Raw genomic sequence first — 19,219 nt, 5'->3', positions numbered from 1 at the left:
GGGATCACAGCGCACCGCCATTAAAAGGTTACGCCAACTTCAAGCACAGCAGAGCGGCTTCACTCGGCCCCCCACTTCCAGCCTCTCCGCCGCGCCCCCAGACCGCAGCCGCGCTAATGAGGCGGCGAGTGGCGCTGACGGCAGGATTATTTTTACGACCTTCTATTATTGGCAGAGTGAAATGAAACAGGCTGCAGAAAATAGCAGCGCATGACGTCGGCTAAAGGTCAGCAGAGACTCCAACGTGCGAGACTGACGTCACGATAATCCAGTGGAAATGTCAGCGTTTCTGCACGTGCTGAACGCACAGATTATCACGACCCGCCGAGGGTTGGGCCCCCTCCTCTGTCCAGGAGTTGCACCTGACGTATGGAGCGATAACGCAAACGACAGGCCAGAGCTTTTTCTTTTACCTCCACCAATCACGGAATGGTTACGAACTTGGGCACCGTTTGTTTGTGAGGAGAATAACTCCAAAACATCTTCAAACTGAACCCTCAAGGTTGGTTTGAAACCGGTTTTCAGTAGGCACAGCTTCTTCCCCTCAGCCATCAGTTCAATTTGTGATCAGCCTTTGTTATTTTATTTTATTTTATTTTATTAACAGCACTTTATTTGGAGGCACTTTCCTAGTTGGTGGGACCCCCACTGACCATGGCAATAAATTCTATTCTGATCCTGATTCACATGATCTGTCTTGGTCAAAACAGGTGGAAAAGTGAGGTTTTAGTTTCACAAAACACAACACATCATCGGCTCACTGTGATAAATCATGTGACTATGATGACAGAATGCGGATTTTCCAACGTTTTAAAAGTTTTCTCCTTCATTCCTTTCTTCTTCAGTGTTCTAATGGATCTCTGTTGGATTACCGCCATCTGCTGTCCGTCTGTGCTCATTGCACTCATGTCACGTGAACTATGTATTGGGCCTCGAATTTTAACTGTTGTTGGTGTGGTGAGTTGAGAAAGTCAATTTGTCCTGAAAAGAAAAGTGAAAACTGAAGTTTTTTCACGCCCGTCATCAACGACGCGGGCTTCAGTGTTAGCAACTTGTGAATCATAAAATGTTCTCTACCTCTCGTGTCAATAATTAGATCCACTTGTGTTTTATAAACACCACTGGAAGCGGAGCAGGTATCGCACACGTGTTTATAAACAAGTGTCGGGACCTCAGGATCCTTCCTCCCCAAACCCTCGGATCCTAGAGAGTAGAGTTGCTCCGCCGTCAGGACCGGGATGTCTGTGGTGTTGATGCTTCAGAAGAGCCTACAGGAAAAGCCTCACGAGAAGCAGATCAGAGGTGGTGGGGTTTTTTATTTACACGGATTAGCCACGGCCTGCGGCACAGCGGGGGGTGAATAACCAGACAGGAAGTGTGACTTCGGTCAGCAGCAGAGGAAGCATGCTCACTTTGATCCGGGAGAGTGGGGGGTCACTCTGGTCTCAGCAGCAGACCAGTGAGAAGCTGCACTCACCAAAACGGTGTTCATATTTATTATTGAAATATGACTCTTTGTTTGTCATTTTAACATGAACACATTGGGTTACATTTACATACCATATTCAACCTCTGTGGCGCAACACTGCCTCCTACAGTTGTGTCCCTGAATGACCTACTGGGCTCCTGCGCTAGCCTGGTCCATGCAGTTTATGGAGTGTCTTCATACCTGTCAACGTATGCGTTTTCCCCGTTTTTTTTTTACAATTTCAAATCATGTACGCCGTATAACGACTTTTATACAGGGAAAAATAAATTAGAACAAAAAAATTCCCACGGATGTTTCACGCCGGACCGATATCGACGCGCCAATTTCGGATCCAAAACAGATCGTCTCGACGGTGCTCGAACTCGACGGTCGGCGCATCGTACTAGCAAAAGTGATTGCCAATCGCGCATTTATTTTTCTCGTTGCTTTCGGCTTTGACGACGTGTTGTGTGCGCATTGCACTATGGCCCACATCCGTTGTTTTGAATTGTGTTGCGAGAGGAATCATTCAGTTAAGAATCATAGAAGTAAGCATGGAAGAATGGGAACTACCAACGAGTACGAAGAGAAGAGTACAAGGATGAGGCCGTCATCTAACAGAATGGGAGTCTCTTCAAGCTGAATATGCTGGCTGGATTCAATCCCCAATTCTCCTTCTGCGTCCCTTGCAAGAAAGATGTGAAAGTAGCTGCTAGTGGTTTTCACAATCTTAGCCGATATTAGCCATGTGAGGAAACTACACGCAGAGTATCGAAAGACCAGGCGAACGGACGCGCTGACTTCTCTGCTCCAAATGAAAGTGAAGTGTGACGATTTCTGCCACCAAGTGAAACCTTCTCTGGTACAGATCAAGTCACATCAGCATGCAACAAGCAGCACTGATGTCTACACAAGTGCTTATATGAGGCTGTGAATGTGAAAAAATAACTGAAAGACACTGTGGAAGTTTATGTTCAAACATGCTGCACATGGTAAATGTAATGCAGGAGCTTTTATATATGTTATCTTAGTTATCATTTTCCAGTACTTTGTCTGTCTTGCTGTGATGTAAATAGTGATAATAAAATATTCAAATGTGCCTTTCTTAAGGGGAAGTGCACCGCTTTATAAGGTAAGGTAAGAGTTATTGGCAGAGGTTGACAGGTATGTGTCTTGTTTTGGTAACATGACCTCGGCTGTGACGTCACTCCCAGCGCTGATATCCTACTTCCAACCTCAACGCCTGAATGTGGCATAATTTTCCCATTTCCCAGAAAGCCCTGCCACTAGATGGCACCCTCCTCCCGACACTGGAATTACACTTTCACCACTTGAAGTACCCTGAGAAGAGCTTTATGGAGTATCGGGTGTTTGATACTGCGGACAACAAGGCACCCCACCCTCAAGTCAGACCCTGGATTTGAACTGGTGCGCCTCCTCTCACTGCAGCCAGATGTAGAGCAGGGGCACCAAACTGTCCCAGAAAGTAGGTAGCAGTGGGTGCGGGTTTTTGCTCCAACCCACCAGCTCGCACAGTTTAACCCATCAGGTGTCGGCTGAAACTAGCAGCAGCCGACTGACAGTCACTGATGACAGATGACCTGGCTGGTGAAGCTGCGTGTGCTTGGTTGGTTGGGACAAAAACCCGCGCCCACTGAGGCCCTTTCTGGAAGGGTTTGGTGACCGCTGATGTCGAGCATGTTGGTGTAAATGTCATCACGACCTTGCCAGGCATCTGCTCGTGTTCCTGAAGGTCGTGGCGAACACACGTTTGTATTCTCTCTCACACACACGACACACGTGGAGACAGAGCTGCGAGGTCACGGATCCTGACTCATGCCAGCATGTGTTCATTGGTATTAATGTACCCAGCGTGGTGGCAGCTCCAGCACCTGCATGTTGCTGAGCGGCAACATGGAGGCGTCTTTCAGGGGACAGGAGGACAGGGTTGCTCAAGCTCTGGCCTCGGGGCCACATGAGGACGCAGCATAGGATGAAGCTTCTAACCCCACACAGCAGATGTATTCGGGTGGATGACAGGTGAGGATTGGACGCCTCCTCTGGACTGAATCCAGCCATTACCAGAAGTCTGTCGGAGGCAACACAGATGACCCTCACTCTGAGGAGACGATTATAAACGTGTGTTTCACAGGAGAGAAACGGCCGCCAGGAGATGAGGTGAAGGATCACGTGCGCTAATGTCGTTTTCAGCCATGCTTTTGTTTCACAGTGAAAACACTTTTTAAACGGAAAAATAAAAATAATAATTGTCATCAAAGGAAATACCAGAAAATGTGGATATAAATGCAGAAAAATAAACAGCAATAAAAGCGCAAATATAAATGAAAACAAGCGTACAATAAAATAAATAAATCCACTTTAATTTCCCTCATTTATTTGCCTCATTCTTCCATGAAACTCAATAAATAAACACGATTATATACGTTGAATCCTGTCATTCATTCTAACATCATCATCAAAGCAGGAATACATCGCGCACCATCGTCGCAATCTCCCCTGTTTATAGTCGTCGTTTATTGTCTTGTGGTTTAATTTGCAGCAGAGTTTCACCAGCTAACAGCAGTACAAACATCTGAAGAAGAAGGACAACAGGTGCGGTGCTTCAACATCAGTCACAATGACGCTTGATCGGTATCATAAATGTTGAATTGAATGCGTCTCTATTGAAGTCACCGAGCGGACGTGAGAGCGTGCGGTGCTGCCCTCTGCTGTTTAGAATCTGTCAGTGCTCACAAGAGTGACGATTTGAGTTTGTCAAAGCCGCGTGTAACACGACGTCACGTGGTGCAGTTTGAATAACAGTGAATGAGTAAAGCAACATTACCGCGAACAAGTCAAGTCAGTTGCGAACACAGTTAAGCGATGACAAACTGAAGGGTAACCACACGTTAAAAAAGGAAACGATAAGTCAATAAATAAATAAGGTGTAAGCTATTCTCCTGTGTGTTATGTAGTAGCATGTGCATCAACTATAACACACAGGAGAACACCTCACAAAGGTGTTAAGATGCCTCTTCTCGCCCATTTCCCCTTCTGGCCACTAGAGGGCGAAAACGGTGCACAGTCTATTTAACTTAAAAACACGTCCACTACTCACTTTGAATGGAAACTGCGCATCATAATGTATTATGGATGACATCTAGAAATAGAGCACGCAATTACTAGATCGATATTATGATTGCGCGACAGAGATTGGGATTATACTTTAACACCTTTCAGCTCGGGTCATGTGACCACCATGGCCCATCAACCAGCGGCAGAGGAGGCGACCTCTTCTCTCTGTCACGATGACGTCACCACGTGGCGGCGCCGAAAATAGCTTTTCTCTGGCAGGTACGTGCCGGCACAGGTGAGGTAATCATGTGAGTTGCATTCCACCCGGTGTGGAAGGAGGAAGCCAGCGCTCACCGTCATTCTCAGTCATGAAAGAGTTTCCATGCCAGCGGGCCCTCACAGGTGGCGGTATAAATACCCCAAACCCGCCTCTGAAACGGTGACCCCTCTGCACTCCAGAGCTGGAGGAAGCTGCCGGGACATTCCATGGACCGGATCCAGCAGAGATTTGGACATACCTGCGGGTTCTTCCCTCCACCTGACCGAGACTTGAGCCGCAGTGGCGTGCGCCTCCTTTCACATTAGCTCCGTGTGACACCAGAGGGGCTCCTAGACAGGAAGTGGGGTCCTTCAGAGTGAGGTGTGCTGGGGGCTGTGATGGGCTGACCAGGCTTCATGAAACAGTGACCTCAATATCAGAGCTCAGCAGGTGGCGCTCTCAGTTTAACAATGACGTGAGGATTATTTGAAGTGGTTGTTCAAGTCTGAAGAGCAGAGAGTGCCCTCTTGTGGGCTCGAAAAGGGGGCTTCATGAAGCCTTATAAACCATCACTGGCTGCAGGAGTGACTGGGTCTTCCAGGTGTGGACTCCCTCAGGGATCTGAGGACCAGGGAGGGGGGAGTCTCCACAGACCATGATGCTTGCTGATGATATAGTGATCTGCAGTGAGCGTTAAAGATGAGCTGGAGAGAACCTGGAGGTCTGGACATGTGGAGAAGACTGAGGGAACATGTTGGACGAAGAATGTTAGACATTGAAGGAGGTGAGTAAGACAGCGATGGAGGTTCATGGCTGAGATAAAGGCGGACATGAAGTGGACAGGTGTGACCAAGGAGGACCGGTGACGGTGGAGGAGGCGGAAATGCAGAATGGTGCCACCTATATTCACCTGTCATAAACGGGTTAGAGCTCCAGACATGCTCTCCATCACCACCAGCATCTCCTGAGGTCACTGTGGTGAAACAGCGTCCTTACTTTCCGAGCCCAGCAGGTGGCACTGTCTGTAGCAGTCATGTGAAGGTTCTTGTGGCACTGAGGTCACTGTTTCATGAAGCCTCATCAGCCCATCTCTGAGGGCAACTCCATGAGATCTCAGAAGTTCCAGCTGAAAGTCACCTCCATGTGGAACCAGAACGATGCCTAAGCCCTGCAGGCAAACATAACTAAATGAAATCAGTTCTACATTGAGCTTCTCCCAAAAGAGGTGGACCATGAGTGAGACCTCTAGCTAGCAACATGCTAATGGCTTCAGCACTCCTTATGTCAGAGAGAGGAAACACTCCAGTGTTCTTCTTGAGGCGGTCTTGAGGTCTCCATAATGGCTTTAAGACCACGGCAACCTTTATGGTGTGAGCTCACTGCTAAGCATTTAGCGTAGCGTAGCATCACACTAAAGGATCAGGGATGATGTCAAGATATTAGAACCCCTCCGTCCCAGGAAACCCTTCGTGGGAGACTCAGATGCTGACAGCATCATCTGAAAAAGGCAATGGAGAACAGAAAAGTGACGCGGGGTACATGATATCTGCCACAAGGCTTCAAGGAAACGTCCACGGAGAGGCGGCTAGCTTCACGTCTGTTGACGTGTGAGTGGTGGGAGCCAAAAAGCAGAGGAACCAGGAATCTGTGGGCTCTAATCCTGCTGAGGGACAGAAGATGTTTTAGCAGATCTCCTCTGGTGCACATGAGCGGTCACGGCATCTGACCGCCCGGAACTGCATAGAGAAGCCCCGGCGGCTGTTTGGTTAGCGGCGGACTTTCACACTGGCCAGAAGAAGATTCCAGCACAATGCTAGCAGAGACGGCCGCGGCGCTTCCTGTCCTGCTGTTTTGATACGGTGTCACATGGAATCAAGAGTCCCGGGTCAGTCATGTGGAAGAGGCGCTCAGGTGCGTGACACAGTCCCGTGTTGTGAACCACACTGATGCTAGCCAGCATAATAGAGGACTCAGCGCCTCCCGCTGGTTCCCACGGGATGAACGGGTGATGCCCTGACATGGAATATAGGATTGATGCAAGGTGTGTGGTGAAAACTCTGGTTCTATAGGCCGAACATTTGGCCTTGAGAAGCTACCGGGGAAACATGAGCAGAGCAGCGTGCGCTAAGCCAGACGGACAGCTGACTCAGCACCTCCCTTGTTGTCTGTGTGCTCGCTCGACAATGTCTTTATCCCCGGCGACAGGATCCAGCCCGAGGGCGAGAACGCCCCTCGCAGCCATGCGACGATCCTCCCAGACCGGGAACCTGTGGAGCCACCCCTGACCCCCTCTAACCCTCCCTTCCTGCCAGTGCGACTGTGCCGCAAACGAGTCGCAGACAACACGTTAAAAAACATTGAAATGCTGGAAGTCCGTCTCGTGCTAGGCTAACACTAGTCACTGAATTATTCCATTAGTCCAGCTAAGTTTGGACTTTTAAAATGAATGTAAACAGCTTTGTCCTTTTTCTTAGTGCGACTACACGACCTGGATAATCCGGCTAATAGATGGGCTAAGCTAGCATGTAGCCGAGTCGCTCGGCTACGGCCTGACTGGGTGATGAGCAGAAGACAAACATAAACAAACATCACCTCAGACATAAAGACGGTATCATGGTATCAATAATATTATATATTATTATGCTTGAGAAGTGCAACTGTGTGTGTAACTTCCTCCGTCTTTGTCTGCGGTGAACACACGGTGAATGACAAACCCGGCGTGTAGATCGTCATTCGCGACGAACATGATGTGTTGGTTTTAGGAGACGACATTACCACCATGTTAGCATGGTTGCTAACTTATGCAGGGTAATATAAAATATATATATATATAATGACCATATTTTCCCTGGTGTCACTTTTTCTCAACGACCATTACATCAATTCATTGTTACCATCCAATGTATAACAGACAGTAGACATGGAGGTAAACCCTAAACCCTGCAAAAAAGGAGTTTGAGCGTATTTTCTGGACTATAGAGCGCACTGGAATGTTAGCTGCACCCACAAAATTTAAGAAGGAAAATAGATCTTTTTTGTACATAAGCACCGGTCCATAAGCCGCGGTTGCACTGGTGCTGTCCGCACCGCAGAAAATGCATGAGGATCACTTCTAGTGGTCCCCTAGTTCTAGTTTTGAAAACGGGTTCAAGACTCGAGACTGATTCATGAAATAATCTGGGCAATGTTCTGAATGTTCTTGAATGAACTTCTCACATCTTATTTACATTTGAAGTGTTCAAAATGAGTTGTTTTCACCCTCCAGCAGATCGCCTCTGTTGGCAGAGCTGCGAAAACAGCGCTATTAGAGCGCTTTAAAGGTAAATAAAACGGCTGTGATGTCATCGGTTTGATGTGAGGAGGCTCAACATTGTTGCCAGCGTGACGCTGTTTAGACTGTAAAAACTAGGGATGCTCCGAGAGACAGGGAGAGCACTCAGCTGCAGCAGCTGTCTTCAACCTCTTTGATGAACGCTCCCACTCAGGACGTTTGCAAAAGTTTCAGATTCAGGTGGCCAAAGAATGCTGCATCTGACACACACAAAACTTGATTCCGTCTTAAAGTGACACCTGAGAAAGGCTGCTCATCTGGCTCAGTGAAATAAGGATTATTTCTTGGGCGATATGCTTCGTGTTCCGAAGGTCACGCTCAGACCGGCGAGGGTCTGCGAGTGACCACTGCTTCCTGCCGTTTCACCTTCATGAGCACGGAAAACTCTCTGTGCTGCGTCAAGTGCTGGTGTTTTAAGCGTCGCATCACAAACCACGGGCGGTGCTTCATCAGAGCGCCCGCTGTCTCATGTGACCGGCATTCACCGATCACTCTGAGATCAGCCTTTCATAATCGGCGACCCATCGATTGGAGCATCTTTAGTAAAAATCCATATACTAGCAGCGTTGTTGTATAAGCAGCAGGTTTCAGACGGCGAGAAAAAAGTTGTGGCTAATAGTCCGGAAAATACGGTGAATAAAAAGACTCCATTACAGGTGTCATTTTACTGTAATTCCAATTTTTCCTCTGTAAACCAGCCCTCACTGGAAACGACAGGTGTGTTATTTACTGGGCAAGGAACAGCGACCCCATTCTAAACACAGGGGTTTGACATGACCTCAGATCAACGGCGGCTAGCACTGTGGCCGTGCTACATAGAGTTGGAGTTTACACAGCCGTCGGTAAAATAGCATTTAATTTGAACAGTTTCCCGTCGTTCACATGGAGTTAAGCTTAACGGAGCCTTTATCTAGCGAATATGAATATGTGTGAATATGAGGAATAGTGTGGGAACAGGCTCCCGTAGTGATGTCATCAGCGTCGCCCTCCACTTTATTTAAAGTGATTCTATTGGGGGAATTTAAATCTAGAAGTGTTGTGAGCGGACTGAAAGAAAGAGTTGTTTCTGGTGACCGTAGAAGCAGCGCTGCGGCCAGCCTGACCTGACGCCGCTCTCAAGCGCTGAGATCCAAACGCAGAGAGTCGCTGAGTCAGTGTTTGGGCTGTGATTCAGCTCCACACACGCTCAGACTCGTCGGCAGGTAATAACGGCGCTTTCTCTGTGAATGCTGCAAACCTGCATTCCGGCACCTGCCCCAGGCTCGCTCGCATAGTTGGGAGACACCGAGACCTACTGAGGCCCAGACTGAGCCACCGCTTGAGTCTCACACACACATCACCACCTGCTTCAAGCTCAGATCCAAACCTTCAAGTGAAGTGTTTTCAGGGCCTTCAGTCACACGAGAATGTAGCTGCTGCTTTAACGTCAACATCATTTCCTTAAAATGGCTGGTGGAGGGTAAAATAAATATCATGAAGCTAGAGTGTGGGTGTTTCATGGCCTGCACCTGCTGCTCCGGCGCGGGGGATAATGTGATCCAAACGTCTGCAGCAAACATACCTCTCTGAGATGCCACATATTAAACTCACATAGTTTCAGGATTGAAACGCGCTGCTCGCCCCGCAGGCACGCAGCACCCTCCCACAACTCTGAACCCCCCGATGCTTCACGGTCAGTCAGGGGTTCAGAGGAGTGAAGGTCCACAACCATGAGAGGAAATACACTCACACGGATAACTCCACCTTTAGCCACATAGCACTGTGCTGCTAATGGCTACATTCAAGAGGGAGTCATTCGATTCTATATATATATATCTTCTTTGCTTGTCAACTTAAATGTGAGTTTCTCTGTAAATGAACAGTGTCAGTCCATTGTCCTATGTCCGCTGCGGCAGGTTGGCTCCTCACACACACACACATATCTCCACTCTTCTCAGGTCACTGTATTAATGCGCAGATGGAAGTTCATCTTGAGCCCATCACCTCACGGGCCACTGAAAGCAACATGGCGGTCCGGATTTGGCCCTGAGGCCTTGAGTTTGACATGTGTTCTGTCATCCAACTGTGTAAAAACGAGGGCAGGTACTTGAACACGTTGATTTGGATGAATTCATTACAGGAATAATGAATCTGAACAGTTGATCCTCAGTCAACATTCCTCAGTGACGCGCCTGATGTCGCCACCTCAACATCACAGTGACGGAGAGCGCGAAGGGAAACTGCAGGAGCAGGAAACACGTGGACAGATACCCTGCTGTCAAACATTTAAACGCCATTAATCGCGGTTTATCAATCATAACTCATCATTAATACTGTCCAGTCAAGTCTCTGCTGTGATGGAACAGTGAATATCTCAAAGACAGAGCACCACAGGAGCTGCTTTCTTCCTGTGACGATAAAACTGTACATTTACAGAGAGAGATTCTTCTGGTATGTTCTGTACCGTCTTTGGTCTCATTCTGTTTTTAAGCTGCTTTATTTTTGCACTTTGTATATGGCCAGTTCCTATACTCCCCTACACTGAGTTTTTTCTTGAGTATTTTGCATTTTTATATATATAGAGAGGTGTGATGTATAGAGGTACTTTGTCCCCTTGGGACTTTAATATATTTTTTTTCTGATTCTGAATAAAGTTTTGATCGGCCGCAGTTGAAATGTGACGGGGCAGTCGATGTGAAGAGGCCCAGGCGTCTCTCTCCAGTGGCCTCCTCAGACTGAGCTGCTGCGGGTCAGGAGAGTCACCACCTCCACTCTGGCTCTGATCCAAGTCTCTCCCAGACAACTTGACTTGACAGAACTCATCGAGCTGCTGGTGTCGACAGGAACAGAAACGGAGCTTTGTCTGGCCTGAAGTGAAGCTTCAGCTGTTGCAGTGCATGATGGGCAGGATGCAGGTCGAGTGTCCAGGTCAGCAACACCACGTCGGCCTGGGTGTGGCCCGCAGGCCTCACGTTTGACACGCCCAACGATGACTGCTTGTTCATGCAGCTTGGATTCTGGATTTTTAAGTGAGAAACTTCAGTTTTCCTGAGAGTACAGCCAGAAGCTTATTCACAGTGATAAAGCTGTGATGTTTCAGACCCCAGTGGTCAACAGAGGTCTCACTTTCCAGGAGCGGCTGAATACCAGAGGAGCTGACAGGTATGTACTTATTGGAATTTGCTTCTCAGCCACACCTGCGAGTGACACCTCCCCCCCCCACTCATCCCAGTGGCTGGCCGCCCCGTGAGTGACAGGCGGAGGAACTATTTGGCAGGGCTCCACTGTAGCCAGGGGGCAGGTATGGTGAGCTCTCCCGGCCGACCAATGGCAGCGAGGCAGAGCCGGTGAGGCAGGCGGGGCCGCGCTCCAATAAAACTCATCAATGGGGTGTGTCTCCAAACTCTGTCTGCAGCCTCACGCAGGAGGACTCGTGCGGCTCTGACTCGGCGGACGCGGGACGGGGATCCACGTGGCTCGTTTTGGGGGAAGCAGTGCAGCCGCTGGTGGTCGCTCACATCTCCTTATCACTTTTCCAGCCCAGCTATAGATTGTGTATCCGTTGGACGGAGAACTGATAAGGGCATGTGCATGACAATACCGACTCAGCAGCTTCTGGGGTCAGACTCGCCGTGCCCTGACAGTGGAGGGGCTCAGACTCGCTCCACCTGACGTCTGACTCGAGCAGGTCCGACTTTCCATCGACTCGGCAGTATTCCGGGGACGGCTTTACGAAAAGGCTTGCTCAACGGCACGCAGGTGAATATCTATGAAAATGAAAAATTCCCTTCAGGCAGCGGGAGACACACCTGGTGAGACCTAATATTTGTCCAGGGAAATGCTTATGTCGAGTCTATCTCTGCTTCTGATGAGACGCTCCAAATGGTTTTCAACAATCGGGACTCGCTTCAGAGTTTCAATCCGTTTGTTTGGCTTATTCGCACACTCCTCAGCAACAAAATGTTGAATCGATTTGAGTCAAATTACATTTTTGAACCATAAAAAAAGAAAAATATTTTTGCAGAACTGTGTTACATCACGATAAACACTCAGCTCTTTTCCTTAATAACATTTCCAAGCAGCCCGGCTACACAACAAGTCTCCAGTTAGCCGTCCAATTTCACCATTAAATGCTATGAAATTCATATAGGCGCCACTCTGCCTGCCAGAGATCACGTCACGACTTGCGAATGAGAGAAGGATGGATTTCAGTTGAATTTTTTTCTTCTCCTGACTCAGTCAGACTTTATTTCAAGCAAAAATTGATTGAAGTGATTGAAACAAACGCTGCTTGGCGCAATCTAAATGTCTTAATCTGAAGGACTAGACAGCGCTTTATTCAAATGCTCCATTGCGATTGAAATCATCATGAGTGCATTTCGACTCGTTTTCTTTTGGCTTTCTGGAGTCAGTTCGGGTTCCAACTCCTGCAGCCTCACTACTTCCCCCGTCAGTAAAATGTTGGGGGCAAAAATGTGCAGGCTTTTTTTTTTCATGAGGCAGAAACAGGTGAATGGTTCATAAAAGGAAAAATTCCCTGCAGGCAGCTGTCCGGGAGGCAGGTCTGAAAATGTTCCGGGGAGTTTTTAGCTGCTCGGAATTCTTCTCCGAACAATAAAATTGTTCCTTTAATGTGGTTCGCGGGGAGCCTGGCGACACCAGCCTCGCTTCAGTCACTCACTGTTGACTTCTTCTCAGTGACCTTGTGTGACCCTGAGTCTGTGATTTCATGATTTTTGAGGAAATAAAATAAAGAGACTTTGCTTCATTGTTAAAGCTCAACTGATGACACTGGTCTAATAATTGTGCTTTATTGGTGAGCAAGCGCTTCCACTGACCGAGATCCGACCCAGGGAGATGGTGTCGGCCTGTGGGAGCGCTCACCCACCGGCCTGACGCTGGTGACACAGTGCAAACGTCTGTTCTGAGCAGCAGGAAAGTGCGGAGGCCAAAGCGTTGGTGTGCGGACACATATCTCTGTGAGGTCAGGCCAGACCCACCATGGAGGCGCTGAGGTCCCACAGCCTCTTCGCCGCATCGTCGTCGCGACCTTGTGGTGCAGGGAGCTTCCTGGCGCAGTCACTGTGGAGGAGAGACCAACACCATCATTGGGTGACTAGTGGCAGAAGAACGCTCTGTTAGCGTCCAGCTCAGAGGCACCAGGAGGTTCAGTGAGGGCTGGGCCTGCACAAGCACACAGGCAACTCAGCTGTCAATAAAGCTGTGGGTTTGGGATCGTGGGAGGAAACCAGAGTTCCCAGAGGATGCTCAAACATACAAACCCAAAGATGACCAGCTGGACGTGACCCATGACCTTCTGCTGATGTTAAGAACATGTATCTCATGCTGAACGTAATAAAGATGAACTGCTCCTAATGTGGGCCAAATATGATGAGCACGATGAAGGTCACGATGCTGATGGTGGACCACGATGAAGGTCGTGATGATGGACGTTGATGAAGGACATGATGGTGATGGTGGACCATGATGAAGGACATGATGGTGATGGTGGACCACGATGAAGGTCATGATGCTGATGGTAGTGATGGTGGACCACGATGAAGGTCATGATGCTGATGGTAGTGATGGTGGACCATGATGAAGGTCATGATGCTGATGGTAGTGATGGTGGACCATGATGAAGGTCATGATGCTGAAGGTGGACCATGATGAAGGTCATGATGCTGAAGGTGGACCATGATGAAGGTCATGATGCTGATGGTGGACCATGATGAAGGTCATGATGCTGATGGTAGTGATGGTGGACCATGATGAAGGTCATGATGCTGATGGTAGTGATGGTGGACCATGATGAAGGTCATGATGCTGATGGTAGTGATGGTGGACCATGATGAAAGTCATAATGGTGGACCATGATGAAGGTCACGATGGTGTTGATGAACCATGACGAACGTCGTAATGGTGGACCATGATGAAGGTCAATGATGCTGATGGTGGTGATGATGGACACTGATGAAGGACAAGATGCTGATGGTGGACAATGATGAAGGCCATGATGGTGATGGTGATGATGAGACCATGATGAAGGTCATGATCAAGGCTGTGATGGTGGACCATGATGATAAGGGTCATGATGGTGGTGGACCTCACACAGCAAAATAATCTGATCAGTCCTTCACCTTCGAGTCCTCCACCTACACCAGACTCGAGCCTTCATCGTGAGCTCTCCTCTCCACACCCCTGCCCTCCCTCCATGATGGCAGCCACCTGGTCAGAAGCCCTCACCTGTAGTAGAGGCCGCTCTCGTTGGCCAGGCTCTCGTCCACGGCACAGTAGATGGTGGTCTGAGCTCCCTCCCAGGGGTTCTTCATCAGCTGCATGATGCCGGCGGCGATGACTCTCTTCCACACGGGCAGACTTGTCCACAGGTGGCGACCCAACTCGGTGCGGATGACTCCAGGATGGAGAGAGTAGACGGTCACATTGGTGCCTGGAGAGAGACAGAGAGAGAGAGAGACAGAGAGGGAGAGGGAGAGGGAGAGAGAGAGAGAGGGTGGCGCTCGTGAGTGACTCCTGCAGCTGCCCGAGCGGAGCTGGAGCCCCACTCACCTTCCAGCCTCCGGGCCAGCTCCCTGCCGAACAGCACGTTGGCCAGCTTGCTCTGGCGGTAGCTCTTCTCTGGGTTGTAGTCTTTGTCCAGGTTGATGTCGTCATAGTGAATCTGACCTGAAAAACAGCACAGGTTTTTACAGGACCTCCAGAAGACAACCGAATCCTCAGCTTCTGTCTTCTGTCTGGTCGCCCTGTCTAGCTGTGTTATTTTGTTTTCTAGATTTGCTGTATTGTTTGTTTACCATTCATATTTTTGTATTTAAGCTTAAAAACGTAACTTGATTTAGTTTGTTGTTTTGCGGCCACATGAGTTCTCGCGTGACGGCATCGATGACGAGGCAAAACATTTGCATTTCAGGGCTGCACTGGTGTCAAGTCCAGTGTTTTTCCTAAGCAAAGGTGACAAGACCAGACAAAGGAGAGACGTTTGCAGATTCCCTCAAGTAGCGTGCAGCCAACCAGGTATTTGTCCAAAGTGTATTCGTTTGTCTTCAAACTTTTCACATACTGTGTATCTAAACGTTTGTGTCATATTTCCGTTTGTGTTGACTTTTCTGTTTAGTTTTCATGATGATATTGGAGAATAAGCTTCAAATAAATCAGTTGCTGGAGAACCACTTGTGTCTGTTGAAGACAGGGGAGTCAAACCCTGAGCTTTCACAGGAGTCAGAGGGTCGACCTCAGAAGGGCCATGACGCTACCGCCCTCTGCTGCCGGCTGGAGGTAATTCACAGAAAAACACGTCAAAACAGGCTGTCAGACCAAACCAGTAGAACTCAGGGTAATCGATCCACAGATTGCAGAATAAGGAGCTCCTATTGAGGCTTTCAAAAAGTTCCCACTGTGGGAGGAATAACGGCGGATGAAGACCAGCTCAGATGGAGAACTTGTGTGGAAAAGGGGCGGACACAGCTGTCTGAGAGAGTGTTTCATCATCATGGTCTCGTGGGGTCCAGAATTTACATGAACAGAGTCAGAACGTCCTTCTCCTGCGCGAGGACCTCACCTTTGACATGGCCCAGGCTGGACACGATGACGATGCGACTCGGGGCCGACTTTTTCAACAAGTCCAGGAGACAGTGGGTGAGGAGGAAGTGGCCCAGGTGGTTGACGCCAAACTGCATCTCGAATCCGTCTTTCGTCTGCCACTTCGGACACATCATGATGCCTGAGAGGGAGACACATTTACTCCTTCACAGAGGTCCATTGGCTTCTCCACGCTCCTCAACACTACTAATCGTCTTCAAAACAATTCAAGATTCTTTTCCCCTTGTCCCAGCTACCTAGGGCCAGAGGCTGGCCACACCATCAGGGCAGAAACTTCTCGCTCACACACCTATGTCTGGACTGTTGGAGGAAACCGGAGCGCCCACAACAGGACGGGAAGAACAAACAATCTCCACAGGGCCGCACCAAACCCAAGCCTCAAACCCTCTGCTGAACAAACCACTGCTCCACCAAATTGTTATTATTGCTATTTGTTTAATGTTGATTCATGTCATTGGTATTTACAAACCATCAAACTCTACGTAGATACACATCTAGCCTCAGTCACGGTCAGTTATATAAACATGACTCAGCAATTCTGAGCGAGACGACCTCGCACCTGCAATAAATCTGTCTCTACACTCAACTGAAGGACATTCATTTATCATTGCAGCGCCAACTTTCACACACTCAATCCAGAGTTTACAACAGGAACCAGTTGAACTGGGACACCTGAGTTGACAGGTTCCAGCGATGACACCACAACTACTCTGAATTTAGCAGTTTTTTGTATTCAACACGCCACTCTGCAGGCTACTTATATACTTTAATATTTGCCACAAGAAGCCACATTTTTCTATTTGAATGAATCTGGTATATTACTGAATCAAATAATGGACCCATACATACATTTAAACAACAAAATATTGTTTACTTTGCATCAGTTTGACAATAGCACAATAAATCACCATGGTGGCTATATTCAAGTTTTTATATCACCTCATTTTAACTAAGCTCTTTTAATGTCTTGAAATATTTGTATAACAATTTCAAGTCCATTCAGAGTAAATTAAATTAAAGTGTTTTTTTGTTGTGTTAATTAATCTTAAATAACTTGTTAAAGTCCCACCACTAATATATATATAATAATCTTTATTAATTTTTTTTTCCCTCCATGTGTAAAGTTCAGTTTGGTAGGACGAAACACAGCTTTTCACAAACAATGGCATACACGGTGGGAAAGGGTTTCTCCTCCAAAAAATGAAGGAAAAAGATAAATAAAAACCAACCTACTATAAACTGAAAATAATGATAATAAATAAAGTAATAAGCACAATGACTGACACAGGTTATACAAATGAATGACACATTACAAAGATAGAAAGTGCAGATGATATGGCTTGGTCATAAAACAATACATGACTGAAATGAAAAGTTGGTTTGAGGAAGAGAGATTGCGCGACGCTGACAGACAGGCAGCAGATACCTGCGTTGTTGATGAGTATGTCCAAGCGCTCCTCGCTCCGCTCCATGTCCCGAGCCAGATCTCGGACAGACTGCAGTGAAGCCAGGTCCAGTTGCTTCACCACCACGTTCCCGTTCCCGGACCTCTGTCGGATCTCGTCAGCAGCCACTCGCGCCCGGGTCATGTCCCGGCACGCCAGGATGACCCGGGCCCCTGAGAGACGTCCCACACCGTTACCTTCTCGCTCTGCGCCCGAGGGCCGCTCCACTCACCTCGCCTGGCCATGTCCAAGGCTGTCTCCTTGCCAATGCCAGTGTTGGCTCCGGTGATCAGCACGGTTTTCCCCTCCAGCCTGACCTTGCTGCGACACGACGGCCCGGCCATCCACCTCCTGACGGCCAGCAAACCCACCGCTGGATCACAGAAGAGACCAGAGGGAAACACAAACATCACTCTCTGAGTGAGCAGCGATATACATAAACACGCACCGGTTTGCATATATGACATCTAGCCAGTGAGAAGCCAGGTGAACTCTTGTCTCAGACAACACTTGCATTTACAAAGCTACACGCGAGTGTTGCGCATCATGAGACTCGACCAGGGCACTGCAGTGAAGTTACGGAGACGAATAACACCGCGCTTTACCTGTAACAAGCGCGGCGCTGAGAGCCAGCGCATGCTGCTGAGCGAAGTCTGTGACTGCTTCCGTGTAGCTTTCCATTTTACTGACGCCAACACGGATATTTCAGTCACAGCGACAGAGAAAGTCGAACCGTCCGGACCTTCTATCTGTTTTGTAATGAGCGGATGTTGAGGGCGGAGCTTGCGTCAACTCGGACTTTCAGTGTAAAGTTTTGAAATCTTTTAACCCAATGATTCGGACATTAACTTGGTGTTTAGTCTGAGTGGGTGTTTCTAAAGCATTTAAAACACAATCTAGCAACATTTTACTTTCGCTAAACGCCTCCGTTTTGCTAGAAAACATATTATTACGTATACAAATATTATTTTAACTGTTTACAAATACCCCAAATTTCTGTTTGCATGAAAGAAGGGGTATGGGGATGTGACTATAAGCTTAATCAAAACTAGGGAAAAGAAGCGACGCCGGTGCTTTATTTTGAAAGTCTACCACACCTGCCGCAGTGAATCGGGAAAAAACCACGGGAAGAGCGGGGCGTGGTTGACGTCACATGAGTCTGGCAGCGACGTTGCCTTCAGGGAACATCTGTATTGTCGCCTTCAGCTGTCACATATGCAGATGTGCACAGAAATAACATTGCTGCCGCTGAAAAAGTTAACCTCCTGCACACGTTTACCAGACAGTTTGCTGGATGAACTTTGGTTTTACTTCCTGACTGATAGACGATCTTTCACCTCGATGTGTCGGTTTCCGCCCACGATGCGTTTATCTGACGGCCCTAAATGGCCCGTGACGGTGAGTGTGTGAGAGGTGACCTGTCTGCAGTGTTCTGAACTGATTATAGTGCTGCTGAACTTTGGCTCATCTCGGTGTGATGTCACAATGTGCACTTCATCACTATGTTTCCAACAGAAAAACCTTCACTAGAACAGCACTGCGACCTGTGACCTCAAAAAATAGGCTGAATGAATTGAGAAATCTGCCCATATTTATTTATTTAGTGGGATGTGTTTTGTGCTGAACGGAGCACAGTACCGTCAGGTGTGTCTCTGAGTGAGGAACTTGTGTCTCTACTGAGGAAATAGTTGTTATCAAATGGAAACAGATCCAGAGACGGTTCTTCTTGTTGCTGCCTAACCCGACGACTGCCTCCCCACCAGGGCGGCGAGGATGATTCAGACTCCAAGCAGGACGGAGGTTTTTTCTGTTATCCTCTTCTTTTCATGTCATGGTTTGCTTATCAACTTATCAGACTCCAATCAGCACATATTTTTGTAGACATGTTTACAATGTGGAAGTGACACACACGCACACTTTTGTGATTACTATCCTTGTGGGGACCTCTCCTGGCCATCACCCTTTCCCCAGCCTCTCCCCCCTAAACTTAACCATCCAAAACACATGGCTCACCTGAACCAGGACTGGAACTGAAACTGGAA

The 19,219-nt window shown here is 48.1% G+C and overlaps 1 protein-coding gene across 1 annotated transcript; it reads right to left on the bottom strand.

Moving 5' to 3' along the window:
* Positions 1 to 12,245: 12,245 nt before the first annotated feature.
* Positions 12,246 to 17,933, bottom strand: si:ch211-107o10.3 (uncharacterized protein LOC407663 homolog). The gene is made up of 7 exons (XM_053866823.1): positions 17,783 to 17,933; positions 17,410 to 17,550; positions 17,159 to 17,350; positions 15,692 to 15,853; positions 14,683 to 14,799; positions 14,359 to 14,563; positions 12,246 to 13,194 (listed from the first exon to the last, which is right to left on the bottom strand). Exons 1-7 carry the CDS (start codon positions 17,856 to 17,858, stop codon positions 13,098 to 13,100), a joined length of 990 nt encoding a protein of 329 aa, XP_053722798.1. The 5' UTR covers positions 17,859 to 17,933; the 3' UTR covers positions 12,246 to 13,097.
* Between the last annotated feature and the right edge of the window lie 1,286 nt (positions 17,934 to 19,219).

The sequence above is a fragment of the Synchiropus splendidus genome, chromosome 5 (genome assembly GCF_027744825.2).
Source record: "Synchiropus splendidus isolate RoL2022-P1 chromosome 5, RoL_Sspl_1.0, whole genome shotgun sequence".
Taxonomy (NCBI): domain Eukaryota; kingdom Metazoa; phylum Chordata; class Actinopteri; order Syngnathiformes; family Callionymidae; genus Synchiropus; species Synchiropus splendidus.
This window is presented reverse-complemented; position numbering and strand designations above follow the sequence as displayed.